The sequence below is a fragment of the Falco punctatus genome (assembly GCF_963210335.1).
Source record: "Falco punctatus genome assembly, chromosome: 4".
NCBI lineage: Eukaryota > Metazoa > Chordata > Aves > Falconiformes > Falconidae > Falco > Falco punctatus.
In genome coordinates, this window is record NC_137583.1 from 95,179,057 (window position 1) to 95,201,355 (window position 22,299).

At 39.5% G+C, this 22,299-nt stretch overlaps 1 protein-coding gene across 1 annotated transcript in view; it reads left to right on the plus strand.

Annotated features, from left to right (window-relative positions):
* The first annotated feature begins 1,239 nt into the window (after positions 1-1,239).
* NME8 (NME/NM23 family member 8) overlaps positions 1,240-22,299 on the plus strand; it is a 41,960-nt gene continuing 20,900 nt past the window's right edge. The window contains exon 1 of the mRNA XM_080383388.1: positions 1,240-21,682. Coding sequence (XP_080239514.1) covers positions 21,443-21,682 — 240 coding nt within the window. The 5' untranslated portion in view covers positions 1,240-21,442. The remainder of the gene's footprint in view (positions 21,683-22,299) is intronic.

Sequence of the window (22,299 nt, forward strand, 5' to 3'; positions counted from 1 at the left end):
ACCAACATCACTATATTTAAAAATAAAAGCAAACACAAAACCCAAGGGGTAAAATCTGAGGTGAATTGTAATTGAGCTGCTTCGTGTTTCAGAGGTGAGTTGTAACTGAGCTGCTTCACTGAGGTGCTTCAAGAACTTATTTCTTCCCAGCCACATATCTCCTTTGAAATTATATTAATCAGCTGGAAAACTACACAGCAAATTGTCATGTCTGCATCAGTCTTTCTGTCCTTCCTCACAGAAAGGTAGTCTTCCATTCATAATTTTAGATTAGTACGTGATGTGCTTAGAGTAGTAATCTCATTTTACATAATCCTCTCCTTTATATACTTTTGCTTTCAGTTGGGAGCAAATACTAAGTTGATCATGCATAAGATGCATACATAAATGTCAACTAACTCAGCTGTTTTCTTCCTCCACTTTTCAGTATTGCTGCAATAGACGATGTTTAAGTGCATCGGTGCTGACACTCATCTTATTACAGCTCTGAGAATGCACATCAGTCCTACTGCAGTATTATCATTCTTTAGATTTTTCCTTTCTGGCTGAACAGACAATATGATTGATGACAGAAAGCCTGGTTATGCAGAAAGTAGTTACTAGTAAAAGAAGCATTTTGGTGAGTCATGAATAAAGGTTTAAATGAAAACCAGAACCTATAGTTAAAAGCAGGCTTCAGACCAATTTTCTTTAAAAAGGAAACCCTCCTTTCAGTTATAGCTTATTCTTTGACTTGAAACAAAACTTCAGAAGACAAGAAGTACACATAAGCGAACTACAACTACCCAGCCTGAAATCCAGTTGAGGCAGCATGGTTTTTAGAACCTGAAACATGAAAAGATGATAAAAATACAATACAAACTCAAAAGAGAAAGAGAACCAAGAAGTGAGAAAGGAAAAATTTAACATACACACAGACTGAAAAAAAAAAAAAAAAAAAGAAAAAAAAAGAAAAAGAAAAGAAAAGAAAAAGCAGAAAGGGAGAAGAAATTTTTCCCCCACAAAAAATAAAAAAATCTGCCACTCTGTGGAACCTTTTTAAACAACATTTGAAAATAAGTTTTTTCTGTGACAGAAAAAGAAAGGGTGAGAAATGTATGGCTTTACATGGTAGCCACACCTTGTTATTTTATTTTGGGTTTATATTTATTCTTGAAACTACTGTTTTATCATCTGAAATATAGAGATTTCCTTAGCATATGGGCGTGTGTGTGTGTGTGTGTGTGTGTGTGTGTGTGTGTGTGTGTGTGTGTGAAGATTTTTAATTTCCTCAAGTCTTAATATTAAGACTACAACATTTTGACCTCAGGTGTCTGTTGCTTAAGAGGTAATTTCAGTCTTGCCATACAAGGGAGTGCCATTCATGAAGTAGGTATCAAACCGCTGTTGCATTATGACACAGGACCTGTTAGTTTATGAGATAGCCATTGCCAGCTCCTAGAGCTGCTGCCTGTGAGGTCTCCCTCTCCGACAGTCTCTCCCAATGCAGTTAATGCCACTTGCTGGCTTTCTGCTGCCAGTACAGGTTTTCATACCATACTCAGCTCTGGGGAATAAAATCAGGACATCCCACTCAGTTCAATAAATTCAGAAGCTAAGATTACCATAAAACTGAAGCTCCAAAGAAACATTAACATAAAATGTACCAGTTCTGGCAATAGACAGCCTGGCAGTAAAGATCAACACCACAGCATAGTGGCAGCTTGCAGGCAGACTAGTTTTGCATTAAGCCACTCTAACCAGTTTTACAAGTGTTGTCTTAAATGTGCTGATACGAAATTCCTACTTTTGCAGGAAAACATGAGTATGACAGAAGGAAGCATCACAGAACACAAAAATCCAAGAGAAAGTCCCTTTAAGGAGATCATTCCAAAGTGTATGCTAATTATATGCTACGTAATGAAGATTTTTAACAAAATGCCTGAGGTGTATCGGAAGAATCCACCTAGATGGTGTAAACCAAAAAAGGCAACACAGTTTATTCCCTCCTTTTCCCAGCTGGTTCTTATTTTAAGGACAAAACATCTCTAAAGAAAGAATGTGAGCGACTGCAGGAAGGGAGAAGCAGTGATAACTGCACTGCTGCTCTGCTCTTTATATGATATCACATGTCTGTCACTTCAGAACAGTAGGAGAAAGTAAGTGTGAAGTTTTAGTATAAACTCGTTACTGTTCTGTCAGCTGTTGCCATTTCCTCGCTCCACTCCTCCACCATTCATATTTCTCTTCAGGATCCAGTTCTGCTGAGCTACTAGCACAATTTACAAGCAGCTCAAGATAGATTATACCAATTTTTTAGAACTTCTGAACTGATTTCATAACCACAAGACTTTGGTATTAAGCACATCATGTAACTCCCTGTTCCCACTGTTTCCTACTTTTACAACAACAAAAAAAACCCACAACAAACCAAAAGAGTACAAACACTGGGCAGGATGAACTGAGGCAGCAATAGGTGAAATCTTTTATTTTATCCTATGATTACGTATAAATTTATTATTACATTTTTGTTTAGAAATTTTTTACATTCTGGATGGCATGCATAGAAGAAATCTCCTCACCTTCCTCCCCATGGAAGAACTCCTCACAAAGCCAGGTGACCAATGCTGGGGAAGGAGTCATCAGACTGTAAGTCACTATTATAGTGGGATAGGGGTGGAAAGTTCACAGGTGCTGTTCCCGTCAGTGAATTGTGTTGAGATGTTTGTGGGAGCCCTGCATTAATTCATTTTCACAAATCAATTTTTTCTGAAGGAAAAAACAAATCAGGAAAGAAGCTTCATACAAGAAACATCACACAAGTAAGTTTTGAATAGCATGGAAAAAGGCAGGTAAGAAGAACAGCAACTGAATTATTTCTTCTTTGCCAGACTCAGGCTTGTGTCTCCACTATCACGAGATTTTTGGGGTGCACCATCCATATTCCACACATGAGTGCTCATTTAAAGGACCAGGAACTGCCCCAGGACCACTGGGTTAGCATGCAGCAGCGGCTCAGGATCAGACAGAACTTGTCTGACTGCACTCCCCTCCATGGCCAAAATCAGCAATTACTTCAATTTTGGCACAAGAGGACCTTTTGTATATAGTACAGCACTTAAAAACTCACCACACTGAGTTTCATGGAAAGCCAGGTAAACCTTCCTGCTTGTGCAAAGAGACCCTTTGGGTATACAACTTACTGTTAAACCTGAGAGTTTAATACATGAGAACATGTGTACAGCATGAGTGCAAACATGAAGCCTCCCAGCATGCTATGAGGATGATCACGCAGAACTAAGAGGAGCAATTAGTTGAAAACACAAAGATATTGAAATGACTGAAATCAGCCAAGTCTTAGTCCATGTAAAGCAAACTTGGTAAAGCACTCTCATTCTTGCTATGCAATAGCTGAAGGCAGTGGAACTGATGAAAAGATTTTTTAATTGGAAAATCAAGAAGGATAAATTTGTATTTCTACCTCTGTATAATTTTCTACTTTATTTCTTTATGAGACTTTATTTTTGTCTTTCGATTAGGCCAACATTGGGCACACACAAAGAGCATGGAAGCTGATCATTCTTGGCAGGATCTTCAAGACATCCTGAACTCAAAGAGAATTATTCTTTCCCCAAGTTCTGGATGACAAGTCAGTCTTACTGCTTTTGAGCTGGTGCAGTGTCCTTACAAAAATCAAGAGATTTTTCTGTGAGAGGCATGTTATGGCACAGTCCTGGACTCTGCTTCAGTGCTGTACTCCATTACAGCTGAGAACTAATTCCCAGAGTGGCAAGAACATCTTGAAACAGTGTTCAAATAGTGAACAAAATCTCTGATTGGCTTGAAGCTATTTTGAGGAGCTCAGGCAGGTCTGAATATATACCAGAAACAGAAATTTACCATTTAAGGGATAAGGATATCAGGTAATATATATGTGCAAAAGCTTCCTTGCTGTGATTGTCACAATTCTGTTTAGCCCATCCACTGCTTAATCAATCCGATGCTGTGCAATGCTTCTAGGACTTCAACACATTTCAGCACCAAGAAAAAGAGATATTTTCCAAGCATGCCTTTATGGGTTTTTAATGATGATACATTTGAACTTTGTGATGAACTTGCAGTGCTAATAAGCACCATACCCATAAAGCTGCCCTCAAGAGACACCTTTGCACCTTTGAAATGGACCTATGATTCACACACTGCATAGCTGGAATGCTGCATGAAGCTCCTGGCGTCTCTAGCAATTCTGGCAACTGTTGTGGCGGCAGATGATCAAAACATCTACCTTCATTCTAAGGCATAACAGGCTCATTTCATTGGTTTAGTTACTTGATCTGTTGAAAAAGACATTGACAAAAATCTCAGTTATCCTAAAATGATTGATGGATTTGATACAGAGAAAGGTTGCAAGTGGCAGTAATCATAATTAATCTAATGGATTGTGAATGATTCTATTTCATTTGCATAATAGAGGGTTTAAGATAATTACTTTTGACACATGATGTGCATATAGTTTGAAACATGAACACATTTTCCAGGATGTTTGCTCTTAAAAGTTTATGCATATTGACCCTACATTATGAAATTACAAATCATCCCTTTTCAGGATTTGTTAGCATTTGTTAGCAAATTTATCCTTTTTGTTTGCAAAAGCAATGTCGTAGCAGCTTTTTTAGAGTGTATACATTCAACTTCTCCAATCATTTCAAAGAACACACTTGTGAAACCTGCAGGAGAAATTATTTCATTAAAGGAATAATTTGTATTTCAACTCCTGCAAAGAACAAGATGGAGAGAATGAAAGCTAGCAATAAACAACAGGAAAAACATGACATAACTAGAAAATGTAGAACATTCAAGGCTGATGTTCTGAATTAATTTCAAATGTTGAAAAATAATATGGCTTTCTTCCTGTAGGTTTACATTCTGACTGTACACATACATACAAATTTTGTATACAACCTTCCTCTGTATTAATAACGGAAACACTACATTTATATTATGCTACAGCTTTCACAATGTGTCTTCACTCAGTTTTAACCTCAGATATGCTGCTTGCCAGTAAAACAAATTAATATGCCTCTTTTGAATGTGTGATACAGGGTTTACATCATCACCACACTGTCTGAGAATCCGGTATTGGATGTTTGCAGGTCCCCTTAAATTAAGCTGTAGTAGTACCTGCTGGCAAATTTAATCAAAAGTGGGTCAAAGATGCTGACGGTAGAGCTGTCTAGGCCACAAAAGTTTACTTTTGCTCCATATGCAGTGTCATGTAAAAAAGACAAGACATGAAAAAGTGGTGAATAATCACTCCTCTACTAAATCTTTTGAGTCTCACATATGAAACAGTTTAGTAAAAGTATGCAACTTTCCATGAAAAAAAAAAGAATTTGCATTTTCTGGTATGAAATCCAAGTACCCAGCATTCACTGGGCACTAGTGAGCATCTATTCACCTTTCTTAACTTTCTTAATTTCATCTGTTGAGGTTCTGGGATTTCTCCAGATGATAATACAAATGTTCATAGGAAAAGAAGCGTCAGTTTTGTAAATAGGCCCAGTCCCGAGTGTTACGCATATTAAACAGGTTTACACGCACATCCTTCATTTGCCCAAGGATAAGATACGTATTAGATAGGCAGTGCCCCATATTCTCATGAATTTTGGTCATAGTGTTTCGCGGTGAGAAATTTATTTCAAATTAAATCAGTGAGTACTTTTCTAGATCTCATTTGGGATTCACTTCCTTTCCCCAGTGGCTATGTACAGATTGAAAATATATATTGTTAAATATCACTACATTTATTTGTATAGCAATTCTAGAGTCAGAAACTGACCAATAAGAAAGCATAGAACAAAGAGTACCAGAGATTCCAGCCTCCAAAAAAATTTGAGTAAAGATAACTTCCTTCATTCACCAGACTGGGAGTTTTAATGTTTGTGATATTCAATTCTATATATTTTTAGAAGAGAACTCATTACTCATAAGGAACTTTAAAACCAAAGCACACAGCAAGTTTACCTCAGGAATGTCTCAGAAGACCATTTAACAGTTGCAACAATTGCCTATGCATAATTTTTTTCACAGTTTGCTGCCCAAATTGTCAGCTTCTACCTTAATTTCTGAATTTGCAAACTCATCAAAAATGTCTCCATTTAGGAAAAAAAAATAATCCACAATGGCAGGTGTTTTGTTTTTTTTAAAGTAAGAAAATTAATGAAACAGAAGTATACCTTTATGTGATTTTGAAAAACAAATAACTAAGCCAAGATGTAGAAAATCACAAAATGAAAATATAAGGTAACCTTGAGTTACCTGAGTTTATAGCCATGTACATTTTTAAAATTCATCAAAAGAAAGAAACAAACCTTTTATATCAAATTATCCTAGGCAATTTAAGATGATGGAAACAGACCTCGAGACAAGAAATGAGTACTTCTGTTGTAATCTGTCCTCTGTGTGCTCATCCTTCTGTGGTTGAGAACAGGTACAAATGACATCCTTTGGATGGTTTTGAAAAGCCAGATGAATCATCAAATTCTTTTTCAAGACATTTACTCAATGCAGTAAGTCTCCACCAGGCATGAAGTAAGTTAGTGCCTAAAGCAGCCTGGAACCCATCAGGCACTGCTACAGCTGGTGCACCCTAACTGTGACTGCCAGATTTGTATATGATGCTGCAAAAAACTGCTCAAATCCTTTTTTTTTTGCAAGGAAGATTAAACTTTTAGCATGCACTACTTAACAATGAATTGCTAATTAATCACTTCAAATTACAAAACGTATTAACAGCAGCTTAGAAAGAATTAATATGTTCATGATGTGCAGAGGAAGTCAAATTTCCAAGATGTTGTTTCGCATTTCTATAGAAATGGTGGTGGGGGGGTTGTGCCTGCTGGTTAGACAAGCTGCTCTGCTGCAGTTGCTAAGGCTTCTATTGAATGGCAGTGCCATTAAATTACATTTCTTGCACACTGGTGAATCAGACAGTGAATGAATGAAATGAATTTACCTCCTGTTTCTGGTCATGGATGGAAGTAAAAGACTGGCATTACCCCAAGCTGTACATTTACTTTGTGCATTTGGTCTTATTTACCTTTCAGAAGCCAAGCTTTTTCCCTCAAAAGGATTCAAAGAATATATAAAACTTTTTTTGTATCATGTCAAAATCCATCTGACCGACAGGAAAAAAAAAAAAAAAAGGCATTGTTACTTACCAGATGAATGAGACTCAGAAAACTGGGGGGAGAGAGGAGAAGAGGCAAGGACTTTTAGGCAAGCAAAAATGTTCCAGGATTTATTTTTCTTTCAGTCACTGAAATTATTTCAATCTTAAATTTAGCTGCTTAACAGACTTCCTAGCTTTCTGAAACTGAATGCAAGTGAAGATGACTTGTGCAGTGAGTTCTCTGACTGTTCCACCAGTGAGGAGGGAAGAAAACGATCTCACTGATCCATGGTAGATGGCTTATCTTTCTCATGGCAGATGCAGTTTCCAATATCATACAGATCATTATGTGCTTTCTGTCATGAGGTAATACATTTGTCGAGTAAATTTTCAGTTTAATGGGATTTTTTTTTTACTAGCAAAATAAATAATTTCTGTTTTGGAATTTCAAAAGTGACCTCTCCATAAAATGCAAATTTAACTGTTCCTGCCAATAATTCCACACTGATTTCCATGTGTGGGGTCAGCTTTGGTGCCCTGTACAAAGATTTGGCACCAATCACTACATGTCAAAGCACCACCTTCTAGGAGCCCATCCTGGTGGAAAACAGCATTGTGATGATAACTTGATGGCCTCTTGCCACCCCTGGCACTTTTTGGTCAGTGTGCATCTGGTTAGTGGACAATTCCAGTGGGCCACATCACAACAGAGGGTATCACTCAAGTCCATGGTGTCAAGGCTGACCAGTCTTTTGCACGCTGTAGCCTCTCCAACTGTGCAGTGTAAATCCTGTTTCCTTTTAATGACCTCTGTAAGGAGTCTGTCAAATGTTAAATGCAAGACTCAGGGAACATCAGGGGAGATTCTAGACGCTGTCAGCAGCTATACTGACCATTCTGCTCCTGCCAGAGCGCAACACTCTCCAAAGTTTGAAATGGCATCCTCCTCTCACTCACATCAGTTTGCGTGAGGTCTGAGAGCCACTTTATAACAGATGCTGCTTACCCACTACAGTCCTGCGCCGCATGGTCATTTGGCAGAAAGCTGAGACCACGTGCTACTTCAGATCACAGTATGCAGATATCCAGGGTCTCAGAGAAATACACACTTGGGAAATAACTGGTGTGACTGCATATAGGTGTATTAGGGAATTAGAGATTACCATGGTAGGAATGCTTAAAAGATTGCTATGTGGGGGCAGTAATAAAACAGAATAAAAAGCAATAAACTTTGCTTTTATTCCAAGCTTAGACTGTATGCCATGACATGGGACATTTGGTACCTAACTCTGGTTCACACAAGTTTCCATAACACTTTGATAGCAAACCAAACAGGCCAGGGCTGGAGCCTTGTCCGGCTTAGCAGAAGGCACCTGCTTCTAGTAATCACAGCAGGACTTTTTACTGGGCCACTGGGTTCAGAAATGCTTATGTGTTATTTACCAATTACATTAGTGCGCCTATATTTGAGCTCAAAATAAGCTGTTGTTAATTAAATCCTGCTTCATGTGATTTGGCTTTTATGGGTGCAGTAGGCCACTGCTTTGGCTGCGTAACCATGAAGTTGACAACAGCGTGGTGAATATGGTACGTACCACCACCACGCTTCTAGCAAAATGACCGTGAAGAACCTAGGACTTCCAACACCTAGATAGACATCGCAGCCCCACCAGCCTCCCACGACCAACTGATAGAAACGTAAATGAGGCTGTCTGGTGCACTTGGTTCAGGGCTAGGGCCGGTTCACCACAGGACTCAAATAAACCACTGCACCAAACCGTAACAGTCTTGCAGCCATCCTGCTCGCATCTTTGAAAATTATTAATTTGGCTTTCTCCATTAGCAGACCTAGTACATATATCCCTTCTCAAAGTGTAGACCTGTACCTACATCTCCTCTACCCATGAACCATCCTTCAGTGCTGCACATGATAGATGGGCATTCTCTAGGCAACCAGGCTTTCCTCTACAAATGAAGCCAGGCTGTATTCCTTATTTTTTATGTTATGTCCTGGGCTGTTTATGCTTTTTATGACCAAGGATGTGGTCTGTGGTGGGTGCCACTGCGGCAGAACCCTGGGAGCCTCACATGCAAAGGACAAAGGGACAGGCTATGGAAGTTACTGCCTTGGGGGTAGCACGTACCCATGCACAGTCTACATGCCTGCCAAAAGTCAGGCTCAGCTGGCAGCTATAGCCACTTTATCATGCCTGTCACCCTGGTGCCAAGCCTGATAAGGAGCAGAGGTCCTAGTGGGGACCATGGCTGGTTGCCAGCGGCCAAGCTCTGGCTCCTGTTGTATCTGCTGCTGTTGCCATAGGAGACTCTGCTGAGGAAAAGCTGCTGACTTCCCCCTTCCATCCTCCCGTCTGCTACAGCACATTCCTGGCCTCTGCAGATATTACCTCACATCTAAAGGCATCTGTCTCTGAATGTCCTCGGCATTCAGCCCCCCTCTCTCCCACAAGATAAAAAGTAAGGTATAAACCTTAATTTTCCCATATCAGAGGAAGCCTCAGGCCAGATCCTGTTGTTGAGCAGGATGGTCTGAGCAGGATGTCAGCACGTGAGAGAAAGGCCCCTCACCTGGGTTGTTGGAGGTTAGCATCACGCTGCTGGAGAAGAATGACACACTGCCAAAAGGGGAGCTGGACACTCTGTTTTTGGGACTCCCTCCTCCTGAGACAGGCCTCAGCCTTGAAGACCTGCTGCAGACCAACACAGTGACTTTATACAGACCAAGCTGCAGCTGACTGAGGTTTCAGCCCCGCACTCCCCTGAATATCACCTTTGCCATCTTCAGTGTCTTGAGAAAACAGGACATGGTGCTTGGAACCTCCACTCCTGTGGTCCCCAAGAGGTCCCAGGTGGAGCTGAACTCCTCTCACTCTTGTCTCAGACCCTTTTTGTCTAGGAGAAAGGCAGCCGTCCTCCCAGCATCACGCCCTGCTTCGACTCAAAGTCAAAAAAAGGAAGGCCTGGGTGTTTTATAGCATGTCACTAGTATGTTCAGCAGAACCCAGAACATGGACTGAGGTTTCCCGAGACATTGCCAGAGTACCACATCAAAGCGAGCATAGCCATGTCCATAGCAGTAAGCAGCAGTGGTCCCTAGCACCCCCAGCTTCCATACTATGCGCGGATGTTTAGGGCTGGTTGTCAAGGATAAATTCCTTCCTGAGACCATTCACCAAATTTACAGATGATTCTAAGAGTTTACAGGTTTATTAAGCAAGCCCAATGCCAGGGAATGCTCATGTGTATGGTTCAGTTCAGCAGTATAAATGCAACCAAAGTGTGATGATATAGAATTGATGGTGGACAGACATTACAAGGAAAATAAGAAAATCTGAGAGCTTTCCCTTGGCTTGAGCATGCACCTCTGTGTGTTTTTCCTCACCTGCTGCCTCAGCTATGTTTTACTGCCAGGTTTCCTCCACACATATGGACAAAACTTTTAAAAACTTGCATGGGAAGTTTCAGTTTAGCTACATGGCCAAGTCACTGGGAAGCCTTCAACAAAGAGAATTTCTGTAATTGAATTATTCTTCAGGTAGCCATTTTTAATAACAAATATTCTCTTTTGAGCAACCTTCCAAGATCACTGCCAGCACTCCTGTCTGATGTGGATCATACAAGTGAAGCAAAACAAGTGAAGCTGAATGATGTGATAGGACATTAGACCTGGAGAAGAAGTTAGCTATCATTGCTATCTTGGAATACAGCATTTGTATTTTAACCTGGACATCATAAATTAGTTTGAGACACAGAAGAAAAAATGTTCTGACTCCAGAAAGCATGTTGCTTAAAATTCTAGGTGTGTTGATGGCTCTATTGTGCTATATACACCACTTGACTTGCATTAGAAAGACAAAGCTATCAGAATTTATATACAAGAGACAAATTTACTTCTGCCATTTGTAACTAAAGTACCTCTCTGCTTCTTTCTGTATTTCAGATGTTGGAACTTTAGCTGAAGTGGTGAAAGTGGAATTTACAGTAAACTCATATGGAAAAGTTTTGAAGCTTTGAGCTTTGGTTAATGAAAACTTATAAAGTAGTTATATATTAACTGGAAATCATTAAGAACATTAAACAAATTGAGGTGAAAAATATGTGCAATCAGATTTTAACACTAACTTTATCATTGTATGCACTCAAAGCTGAAGGTAAAACTAGATTTATAGCTACTTATATAAAACAAATAGACCTGTTCTGTTTAACTTGTAGTTATAAAATACTGAATTTAGAAACACATGTACAGTATAACACTGTTTTACATAAGTACATTTTACATAAAATGGAAGTACTGTTTTATAGAGGAAAAAGCTGAAACTAATATGTCATCTTGGGAATACCTGAAAGATCATTTACTTATTCTTAACAAGATTACCATTTTTATAGCCGGTTTCATAATTTAAATAAAGCTAAACCCTCTCTCATTTAAGGATGAAACAGCTGCCTGCAGCATGATAGAGATTTTATACAGACAGGAGGGGAGGGTAAATAACTGAAATTATCAGCAGAACTCCCAGATAGGTATGATGACCATATAATTGCATTTATATATTTATATACTTGTATATATACCAGTAACACACGGAGCTTTAGAACTAAAACATTAATTGAAAAGAGAAAATATTATACACTTTCAGTTGGGCTTCAGGTTGAAATTCATCAGCTTTGGTCTTGTAGCTTATTGAATTTGATCACTGAGGATAACTTACCAGGATGAACAGCTGACTTTGTTTAAAAAAATGGAAAAAAAAGAGAAGTGGTGAATAGGAACTATGATGTTCAAAACAAATCAGGAAGCAGTTTAAATAGGCTTTCCTCAGTATTTCTGAGATATAAATCCTTGGTTCCCTAATGGATCTCCAATTACTTTATTTCGCTGTTGGACCATCTTCCCCCAGGAAATCTGTTTTTCAGGAAAAAAATCCTAGGACACATTACCATCTATACCAGGAACAGCATATGGGATGGCATAGTTAGCAACTTGTGAACAAGTAATTACTGTGTGCTTCAGGTACTGAATTTGCAGCATCTATATGTATGCACATATACATGATTCCTGTCTGTCTTTGTGCTAAAGATCAATACAGGGGAAGCAAGTTTGTTATCCCTCCAGTCTCGGTGGTGAGCCCGTGCGACTGGCAGTGTTTGGCACTTGGGCTGTGTGCAATAGTGATCCTTACAACTGGAGAACCTCCTATGCACATGAAGTGTACATATGCACTGTGTACAGCTGCAGCACAGGAAAAAAAAACCATGACAGCAGAGGCAAATCTGGGTTTGAGATGACTCAGAGGCAATTTCTGACCCTCTAGCACATGCTGTGTTGAAAAACCCATGAGAAACCCAAGCTGCAGGTCACAAATAGAATGAGTCATTCAGCCACAGGCTTACTCTGTATCACCCTCCAGCAGGACCCTTCATCTATATGTAAAAATACATCACCAGCCACATAAAACTCTTCAGTTTCTGCCAACAAGTGACTATTACTCTCTCTCCCAGTGACCGCCCTGTTTGACTTATTGAGTGTCCACTCACTGCATGATCAAACCCCAGATTTCCTTTTCTTATCCACAAGAATATATGGCAGAAATGATCACTTGTGGCTTATTTCATGCTGCTGTCATACACTAGGGAGGCACACGGCATTTATCCCTCAAAGTCCTTAGTAAAAAATATGGCCCATGCCAGGTGAAAGCTTGGCTGCTGCTGGCCTGTGCAATACCGCTGTGTGCAAGCCAGGAATTGGCATCCATTAAACAAATTGAACCAGCATAAAGCCTTCAATGTTAAAGTGACATCTGAAACAGGATCTAACACTATCAATCTTTCTGAATGTGGCACTGGCATTCACCATTTCTAACCTGCAGTCTTCTAAGGACCGGGGTATATTTTTGAAAGCTACGATTGGCTAAATGTTGTGATGACTGAAGGCATTGTATCAAGAGCTGTTTTCTGTTCTTAATAATTTTATTATCTTAGAACAGATATATAGCAAATTGTTTCGAAATACATAGTCGTTTTTACTTGGATGAACTGGATCAGAGTCTGAAAGAACCAATAAAGAGAATAAATCGGGGTAATTTTTTTCCTACATAAGCTTGAATGAGAACAGCTTGAAAAAGTTTCAACTCCTTTGGCACATTCTTTAGAATCAGAACAAGTTAACAAAATTTTGTTTAGATTTAGCGTTCTCAATGTGATCTGTTCAACTGTCTCTGCCTCGTCTGCTCTTCCTGTTTATAAACTACCCATTATCTCGCTTTTTCTTTCAAATGACCACATAGTGCCAATTAGTAGGAAATTTAAACACAAACCCAAAACAAACTCTTACAGCAGCCAAACTGTGCTCCAGCTGCTTGACTATTTTATTCATTATGGCCATAAAAACATGCCTCAGTTAGTTTCCGGCAAAGTTTTTAGTGGCTATTTGACTGTGCTGTTTAATTTCCGCTCCTATCTTAGCAAGGAACAGTACTTGATATACTACAAAATTTTCTACCTGATACAGCTGTGCAGACACTAGGCTGTCCCACAACTGGAATATAAAAGCATATTCTGCTTGGACTACATCACAATTCAAGCATTCATGTAATTTTCCACCATATTTTCAGGTCTGGTATTCTCTAAACCCCTAAACTTTTCCACAAGCATATTTTGGTGCTCACTTTAATGTATAAAGATGATGCAATTGTCTCATCCCATATTTTTTCTGTCCTGCTGTAATTTACTACCATGAATATGCTACAGCTTTTCACATACATCTGTTCAGATTGCCTCTGCAGATGAAGATCTCCCAGGAATACCCAACAGGAGTTTACCAGTTAGAGTTCCATAAAAGACAGAGGTTTCAGTTCAGTCCAGCCATGTTAACTATTCTGGAGGTCCTTAAACTAGGCTCTGAAGATCTTTAGATCTGACAAACTAGAAACCACTCTGTATCTTTACCAGATAACTTTGATATAGAATACTTACATGAACCTCAGTTACAATCTGTCTTTGTTACTTGATATCATGGATTTTGTTCTTCAACATACAGGAAGCTGCTTCACTTTCCCACACTTCTCAGATCCTGTTGCAAAGACCAGTCTTCTCTATCTCTCTTAGATAGGTTGATGATGAACATGGGTTCAAGGATGAACTCAGTGTCACACTCTACTGTTCTATAAATCAGTATGTAAGATGTTGAATGTATTTCATACACTCCAAAGACAAACCAATATACGGACAAGGAATGACAAATACATAGAAATATTTATACACAAATTATCAAACTCAAATAAAACTTTAACAAAGACAGAAATTAAAAAAATGTATTGTCATGTGTACTACATCCACAACTATTAACCGTGCCATCATTCTCATAATTTGGAGATTACAGGGTAAGGTAGAATAAAACATCCCTGATTTTTCTTGCTCTAGGGCAACAAGTCCCAGAGGTGATAGGCACATTACTTGCAAGGATTAATGCCCCCATTTATCAAGACTTCTAAAAAACTGAATTATCTCAGTTCCTTTTCATCTGCACATTTTCTACATATTCCACACTAGCATTCATGAACCTATGTTTTGTGGTAAAAAGCGTGCAAAAGTTTATGTATTAGTGACATCCTTCAGGCTTATCATTCATGTCATCTTCAGGGCAAATTAGGGGGAAGTACCTACTGCTGACAGAACCAGGTCATTCTCTAAAAGCAAACTGTCAATTCCATTATGTTAGTTACCATTTACGGGAAAAACTCATATTAATTACCCCTCAAACCTCCGCAACTGTAACCTGTAATAGTCCTTCCTGGATTGCCACCTAGAAGCTAACTGCACATTTTTGGAGTCATCTGGTCTCTCGCTTTGAGAGCACACATGCTGCTGTGTTACACTAAGTTTTTACTCTTTATGGAAAACTTTATAAACTGTTACTTTATTTTATGCTGTTTCTCTGTTTATCAGTACAGTCCTACCACACATAACTATTACACCAGCAACAGCCTGTGCAATGGAGATGTCCACTTGCAGCAGCAAGCATCAAGTTCTTCAGTTTTGTAACTTTCTGAACCATAACAGCTATTTTTGTTTTCAAGAAATGAAGTTGTCCACCATCTCACATACTTTCTTTCAGCTTTCAACAAAACAAGAAATCAGAAAGCTCTTCCACTGCTGTTAGGTCCGTGGTCTACTCATGGCTGACACAGAGAAAGCCAATACACACACACAGAGCTTTCAGGTTACACAGACTGCTGCGCTGCAAGGCTAAGGAAGTTCTGCAGAAGAGCTGGGAAGGTCAGACGTTCTCTCATCATGAGCAATCCTAGAATGAATCCAAGACTGGAGGCAGGTGGAACACCAGGACACATCCTGGAAATCTAGCAAGCAAAGGGCACAGACTAAATAAACTGCAGCACCAACATGCATATGGACTATGCAGGTACAGAAGAAATCGCAAGAGATTATAAATTAAGGTGATTAAGGTCTCCAGTGTGTTTACTAGCGGGTAGTCATCACGGCTACATAGGCACTGGCATCCAAGCATGTACTAGGGCACATGAAAAGACAGACTTGCAGGGAAAACCCATCTCTAGTTTAGTCTCGAGAGTTACAAGTCTCAGCAACTGGTTTTCTCTACAAGTGGTTTTCATTACTTGGTAAAAGAATGTTAGTAATTTGAAACTAAAGTCACTCTGGGCGTTAACAACTCACGACAAAAAGCAGACCTGAAATCAAGTAGTATGCACAAAATGGAGTGAAATAGTTCTTAAAGTTACTCAGAAAAATTACATAGTCATTCATCATGAACCTGTTTTGGTTTATCCATTGCATATTTTCAGTACACTTACAGAATTGTTTTGATTCAGCAAAAGACTGTAAACTCTTAACCCCTTTTCTCTGATGCCTTTTATACTGACTGCCATAACTTCTGGTCTAGGTAAGCTAAGTATGTCATCATTAAATTCATTACGAATTTTCAGAACTATACATTCTAACCTTAAAAAGCACCTTTTCATTATATTTGTTCCGCTGAAAATACAGAGTTGCAGAGCTTTTTGATAGTGTTTATTATTGAAGAACATCATATAAAATCAACAAGCTGCACTGAAATTGCCTAAAATACTCTGAGAGATGAAAGCCTTTTGTTTGGGGGAAAAACAAGTGACATGGATATCAAGTCCAACCTCCAATCAAGGTCTTCTTTCATGTCTCTGCAGATACCATGTTTCAGTCATCATCCTGGGAACCGAGAGAAGAAAGAGCCATTGACTGTTATTCCCTAAATAAATTCACACTAGTACAATGCCATCAAGTACATAGAAAGGAAGAGGTTAAAGATAAAAACCCGGAGAAAATATTTTTCCTTCTTCATAGCCCTTCCTATTTAATTTCCTTTCCTTCCTACCCCACTCCCAGTCAGGTGTATACCTTTACCCAACAATTACCAGACAGTAACATGTAGGGCTAATTCCTCACGGAAACGTTGATGACCAGAAAAAAAAGAGAGGGATGCACAGCATGAGATGTAAGAGGCGCAGCTGCTGAGTAGCAGGCAGACGACACAACTACAATCTTTTTTTACTACTTGCTTCTATATTTTGAAATGTGTTGATGGAGATTAAATTGACAATCAATCTCTTCCGTTAAGTCCAGTCTTTTAAAATACCAAATTTATGAATGAGAACCCTTTACACTGAATATTTTCTGATGTTCAAGGCATACATATAATCCATTCTAGCAGAGTGGTTGAAGAACAGGCTGTGTCAGCCTTTTAACATTTGGTACATGAGCATTACCTCATTCTACTGTTTGTCTTCCAGATTTTTTTCTTTTTTCCTAATATATATAAAAAGTGGGTGTTCATGAAGAAAGTGGTCTGGATAAAGAACTTAGCAGTTTGCAAAGGAAACCCCAAAAACATGGCCTATGTTTTGGGGCTTTAACTTCCACATGGCGGGTGTCTTAAATATCTTTTGTAGTTCTTTCTATTTTTGTAAGCCTATTAAGGTTTCAAAAGTTGCATGCAGGAAAAAAAAGTTTATTCAAGGACACTCCCGCACTTCCAAGCAGGCCGATGCAGGGTTTTCAGTAGTGCCAGGGTTAGAGTTTTCCAGTACGAAAACGGAGGAAGTGATAAGAGTGTTGGCTACATAAATGCATTATTTCTAATCTGAATGCGAAGTCTGTTGTGGCACCTAATTGATCTAATCCAAGCTGTTAGGGCATAGCACAAGCTCAGCCTTGACAATTTCTGTAGCTCTATGGAAACGTTACCTCATTCACACTGCTGCAGAATGAACATCCGTCAACTTGGGATGATTTAACAGTGAGAAAGAACAGCTACTTTTTCTCCTTTAAGTGCTGTTACCCTACTTTTTCCTCATATTAGCTTCAGGAAATAAAATTAGCTCTTCAGTAAGGGCTTTGCAAGTCATGCTTTGGTGACCAGTCCCAGAAATCTTAAGAAAAGTGACAAGGAAGTCACTGAAACTAGATTATCTTAAGATACAGTAGATACACATAACAGCACTTAGTATGCCTGGGCAGGGCTTCAGAAGTAAATTGGAAGCACAGATGATTTATAAATCAGGAACAACCTGCATATGTGTAATGTGAACCGTTTAGAGACAGCTACATTTGGTGTGCAATCATCCTTAAACATATACCTCCACAAAGAAATTCTTACCAGCTGGGCTGCCTGTAAGAGTTTATCTATATATGAAAATAGCCACACCAGACATGCTTTCTACCTGTATAAATGAATTTTGCCTTTATTTTCTGTGAAGTTTTGGGGCTGCTGAAAAGCGGTACTCTGTGCTGAACGGGGTTGGTCACAGACCTGCATTGGTAGCAAGCCCGCACAAGCGGGCACCGCTATCGGGCCTTCAAGACCCTCCTTTGGTCACTGTGACTTCCACCAAAAATTCCCTCTTTTCTTCCCCATCTTCACACAACCTGTAAGCAACACAGAGCGAAGGTGAGTTGCTAATTAGATAGCAAGACTAATGTTCTCATATTTTAAAGGCTAAGGTTGGATTCTGCCTGAGGGGAGAGAAAGTGAGGAGAAACAGTGGAGGAAATGGCGCCACTTCCTGCGACCGCTGCTCCCCCCAGCTGCCTCCCCCTGTCCCTCCCTGCATGCCCACAGCTCAGCTCCCCGAGCCACACCAGCCCTAGGCTGGAAACAGAGGTGATGGGCAGGAAACGACCCCTGGGCACAGAGCAGGGAGAGGGACTGGGGCGGCTGACAGCCTGGGGAGGCCGTTAGAGCCGTTGAGGTGGTGGCAGGTGAGCAGTGGCGGGGGTCCCCGGGCGGGTGCGGGGCAGGGGCAAGGTGTATGCAGGCATGGGGCTGGGGTGCCAGCTACTCCCAGCGGGCCCCTGCCTCAGGGGTGAGCAGGTAGCCAAGCCATGGTGCACTGGCATGCTTGGCATGGAGGGCACGGGCCCACACACTTGGGTGCATGAGCACCGGAGCATCCCACTTATGGGAACCTGCATAGTGTTTGCTCACTTATCCCTCTCTGTGTGCATGTGTGTCAGTGCATGCAGAAAGGTGACTTACACACAAGGGGGTGTGTGTGTGTGTGTGCACCCGGGCGTGCTCACGGAGAGGGCCTGCGCAGATCACTGTGCAACTGTGTCATGGAGGTGAGTGCTTGCATGCCTGGGTGCCTGCAGGTGAGTGTGAGTCCTTGCATGTACTTGTGGAAGCATGCAGGTTGTGTGTGTGTGTGCGAGCTGAAGTGTGTGCACTCAGTGAGTGTTTTCCATCCATGATTTTTCATATTTTAAGCAATTTCATAGAATTCAAGGGTAGGGAGCAGAGGGTCCATCAGCTTAGAGGAATGAAGGCAGTGGGTTGATTAGCAATGATAACATGCAGCTGTGGCCTTGCCGTGAAGGCAGTGGGTTGATTGACATGGACAATGTGCAGCTGTAGATCGTTCTGCTAAGTAGTTAAATAGCCCTAAGGATAGAAGAGGAGCAGTTAGGTCTGACCTCTGGAGGAAGGAGAAGCAGCATAGAGAATAGAATCTGACCAATGGTAAAGCCTTGTTGCGGCCTGCTAGTTTTTTTGTGCTGCAACATATCAGAATGCTACCTAGGAGTATGCAGGGATGTGTTGTCATACACAAGTGCTTATGCACAAGGAACTATATGTCTGTGTGTGTACATACACACACTGTTACATGTTAAAATCCCCCAAGTGCTTGGATATTTTAATGTATATATGCATACAAAAGTTTGTGCTAAGATACTGAATGTCTGTCTGCAAAGAACATGCCTATTTGAATGTAACTTTGATGGTGTAGCTGAGTGTGCATGTATATATTTGTATATTTGCATACAGTAGCATGTTTCTGTCCTGCTGAGCTTTTGTTTGCCACCTGAGAATGTGTAACTGTACAATTTTAACAGGGGAGCATGTGTAGGCTGATTGGGAAGTGTAGCCTGTGGTCATATGTGGTACGTGTTTTGTAGATCTAGTCTTGCAATTCGTTGATTGTTGCTGCTGAGTGTAACTACAAAATACATGCTCTTTTGCTAAGGATTTCCTACTAACATGGCATATTTTCATCTGTCAGTTTCCTATAGTTTCGATAGCATCATCTCCTCAGAGTGTTCGAGACACTGACATTAATGCCATTAATGCACTCTGTCTCACCTACCTGGTTTAAACGATTTGAAGAAAGCCTATATGTAGAATTTTATTCCTTAACAATATTTTTAGATGAAATGTGAAACTCTCATCAGGATGAGAGCTCTTGCTTTGGCCCTTCTGCCTTGGTCTGTGATCTGAAGGGAGCAGCTCCAGTAGGAATGCCAGTATAGGTCAAACTACAGACATGTTTGCTGGTTGACGTGTCAGATATCGGTGCTAGTGGAGGTCATATTCACAGTGGCACTTTCATTTTCCCCAAGACAAAGACTATCATCTTAACCGAGAACTTTAGAAACCTCCACTGAAGCTGCTGATGCAGTGAAAACATTTATTGTTCAATCAAGCTCCATTTGGAAGCTGAAGTGCAACTTAACTGAGGTGGTTTTCCTGCCCAGTTCACAGCTAATTATCTATTGAATAAAAGAAAGAGGAAAAAAAAAAAGGATATTTTTTATTAATGACAGAATGATGAATGCATGAGGATTCACTTTGGGAATTTAGTTATGGGATACATGTAAGTCATTGCTTTTCATGTATCCCAGAAGATAGGAATCCTCATTTGATGTCATTGGAGTTGAAGCTTTTTAATCAGTATTTTTCTGAAATAGTCCACTGTTGCAGCAACTGTCAGCCCACCCAAGGCCCCTGTGGCCATTCTGAACAGAGTGATTATAAGCTTGAAAAATTGTTGAGTCCAAAGCATTTTGAAGACCGTAACTGATTAAGAAACTAAAATTTATTCTGTTTCCTGTGCTTTGTGGATTTTGCAAACAGAGTGCTCATGTGGGGTGTTAACTGCCATTGCTGTAGGGTCTTCAGTTGGGTTAATTTTTAAGGGAATCAATAGGCAGCATTGTGTTGAGAACCATATAAATCAGTTCTGCACACCACATGCTCTTTTTAAAAAAACCTGTTAAACATGCTTCATATTTTGATGTTTCCTAGGATCACTGGGAAATGGCAGACAAGAACAAAGAAATCCAGCTCCAGGTATAAATCCTAACCGAACAATTTTAGAGATTAATAGATTTTAAATTTTTTTTTTGCCTTCTTAAGATGTTAAAATGTTATTTCATTTTATTTCAGGCCATAATAACCAACCAAAATCAGTGGGATGAAATGTTGCTGACAAAAGGTGTAATAGGTACTAAATTATTATTTTCTGTTTAATCTCTCATGAAGACGTGCAGTTTTTTATACTTATGTATATCATATCTTTAATAGATACTTGTTACAAATCTGGAAGACTAGTGTCATACTATCTTTTAAAGAAAAGTTAATGTATAATAATGTATTAAAGTATAAATGTAAATATTGTGTTTATGAATACACACTGTCTTCTATGGTAAACAAATACTTGTCACAAATAGTGTTATCCATTATTTTATCCACTGTTACACACTGATGTTTAGAAAATATCTTTCCAATATGGTATTCTGTACAGTAGGGGGTTGGACAATTCTGTGGAAGCTTTTCTCTAAAATCTTGTACAGACTAAACTAATACAGCTAATCAGCGTTCTGTTCTGTGATGTCTATTATCCCCACTTTTCAGTTTGCTCAGTCCAATAACAGTATCTCCTAGGAATTGCATTTGATGAATCCACTGAATACATTGACGCATTCATCATGCATTTGTTGACTAGAAGAGGACTAAAAGATGCATGTGAATGCCTTCCCAGTGCCAACACACACATAAACATGTCTCATTTCATAAGCTCCAGAAGTCAACTGTCTGGAATTCCAAACCATTTCATTTTAGTAATAGATGTGTACCAAGCCTGGTGCGGTCCTTGCAAAGCTGTGGTGAATTTATTCAGAAAACTGAAGAACGAGTTTGGTGAAGATGATGTGTTGCATTTTGCAGTGGTAAGGATGTAAATTCTGTATGGAACTTCACTTACATTTTATTGTAAATATATCTGTTTATCTGTCTGCATATACAGAGCTTTCATTTTACTGTCCTTAGTCATAATTTTGGTCTGGTTGCCTCTTCTTTTGCATATTGCCTCATAAGACTTTTATTAGAGGTAGATTAGAAATGGTAATAAATGTGGAAGGAGCTATAACAGAAAGGAAGCTGATATCCCACAACTTTTGTTTTCCTTGATGAGATTGCTGAAACATTCAAAAGCTAAACTATACGATTTTTAGTTTTAAGTCTCTACATTATGCATTATCACATTTAAAATTCTTACATCCACAAAAAATGCTAAACTAAACTTTTTTCCCAAATACTCCCTTGTATTTCGTTTTAAGAGAACAAAAAAGGGGAATTGAAAAATAAATTATCACACAACTAGCAGTAAAAATATTCCTCTACACTATCAGTATAAAATAGGAGGTATATGTTGTATTTAAAGTAGATTAATTAGTCTCACAGGTTCAGTTCCTCCCAGATGTTGACCAAGGGCATCTTTTTTCATGTTACTGAAAACTTTCAATTGCCTGATCAAAGCATTTTTCAGAAAATACATGTTTATACA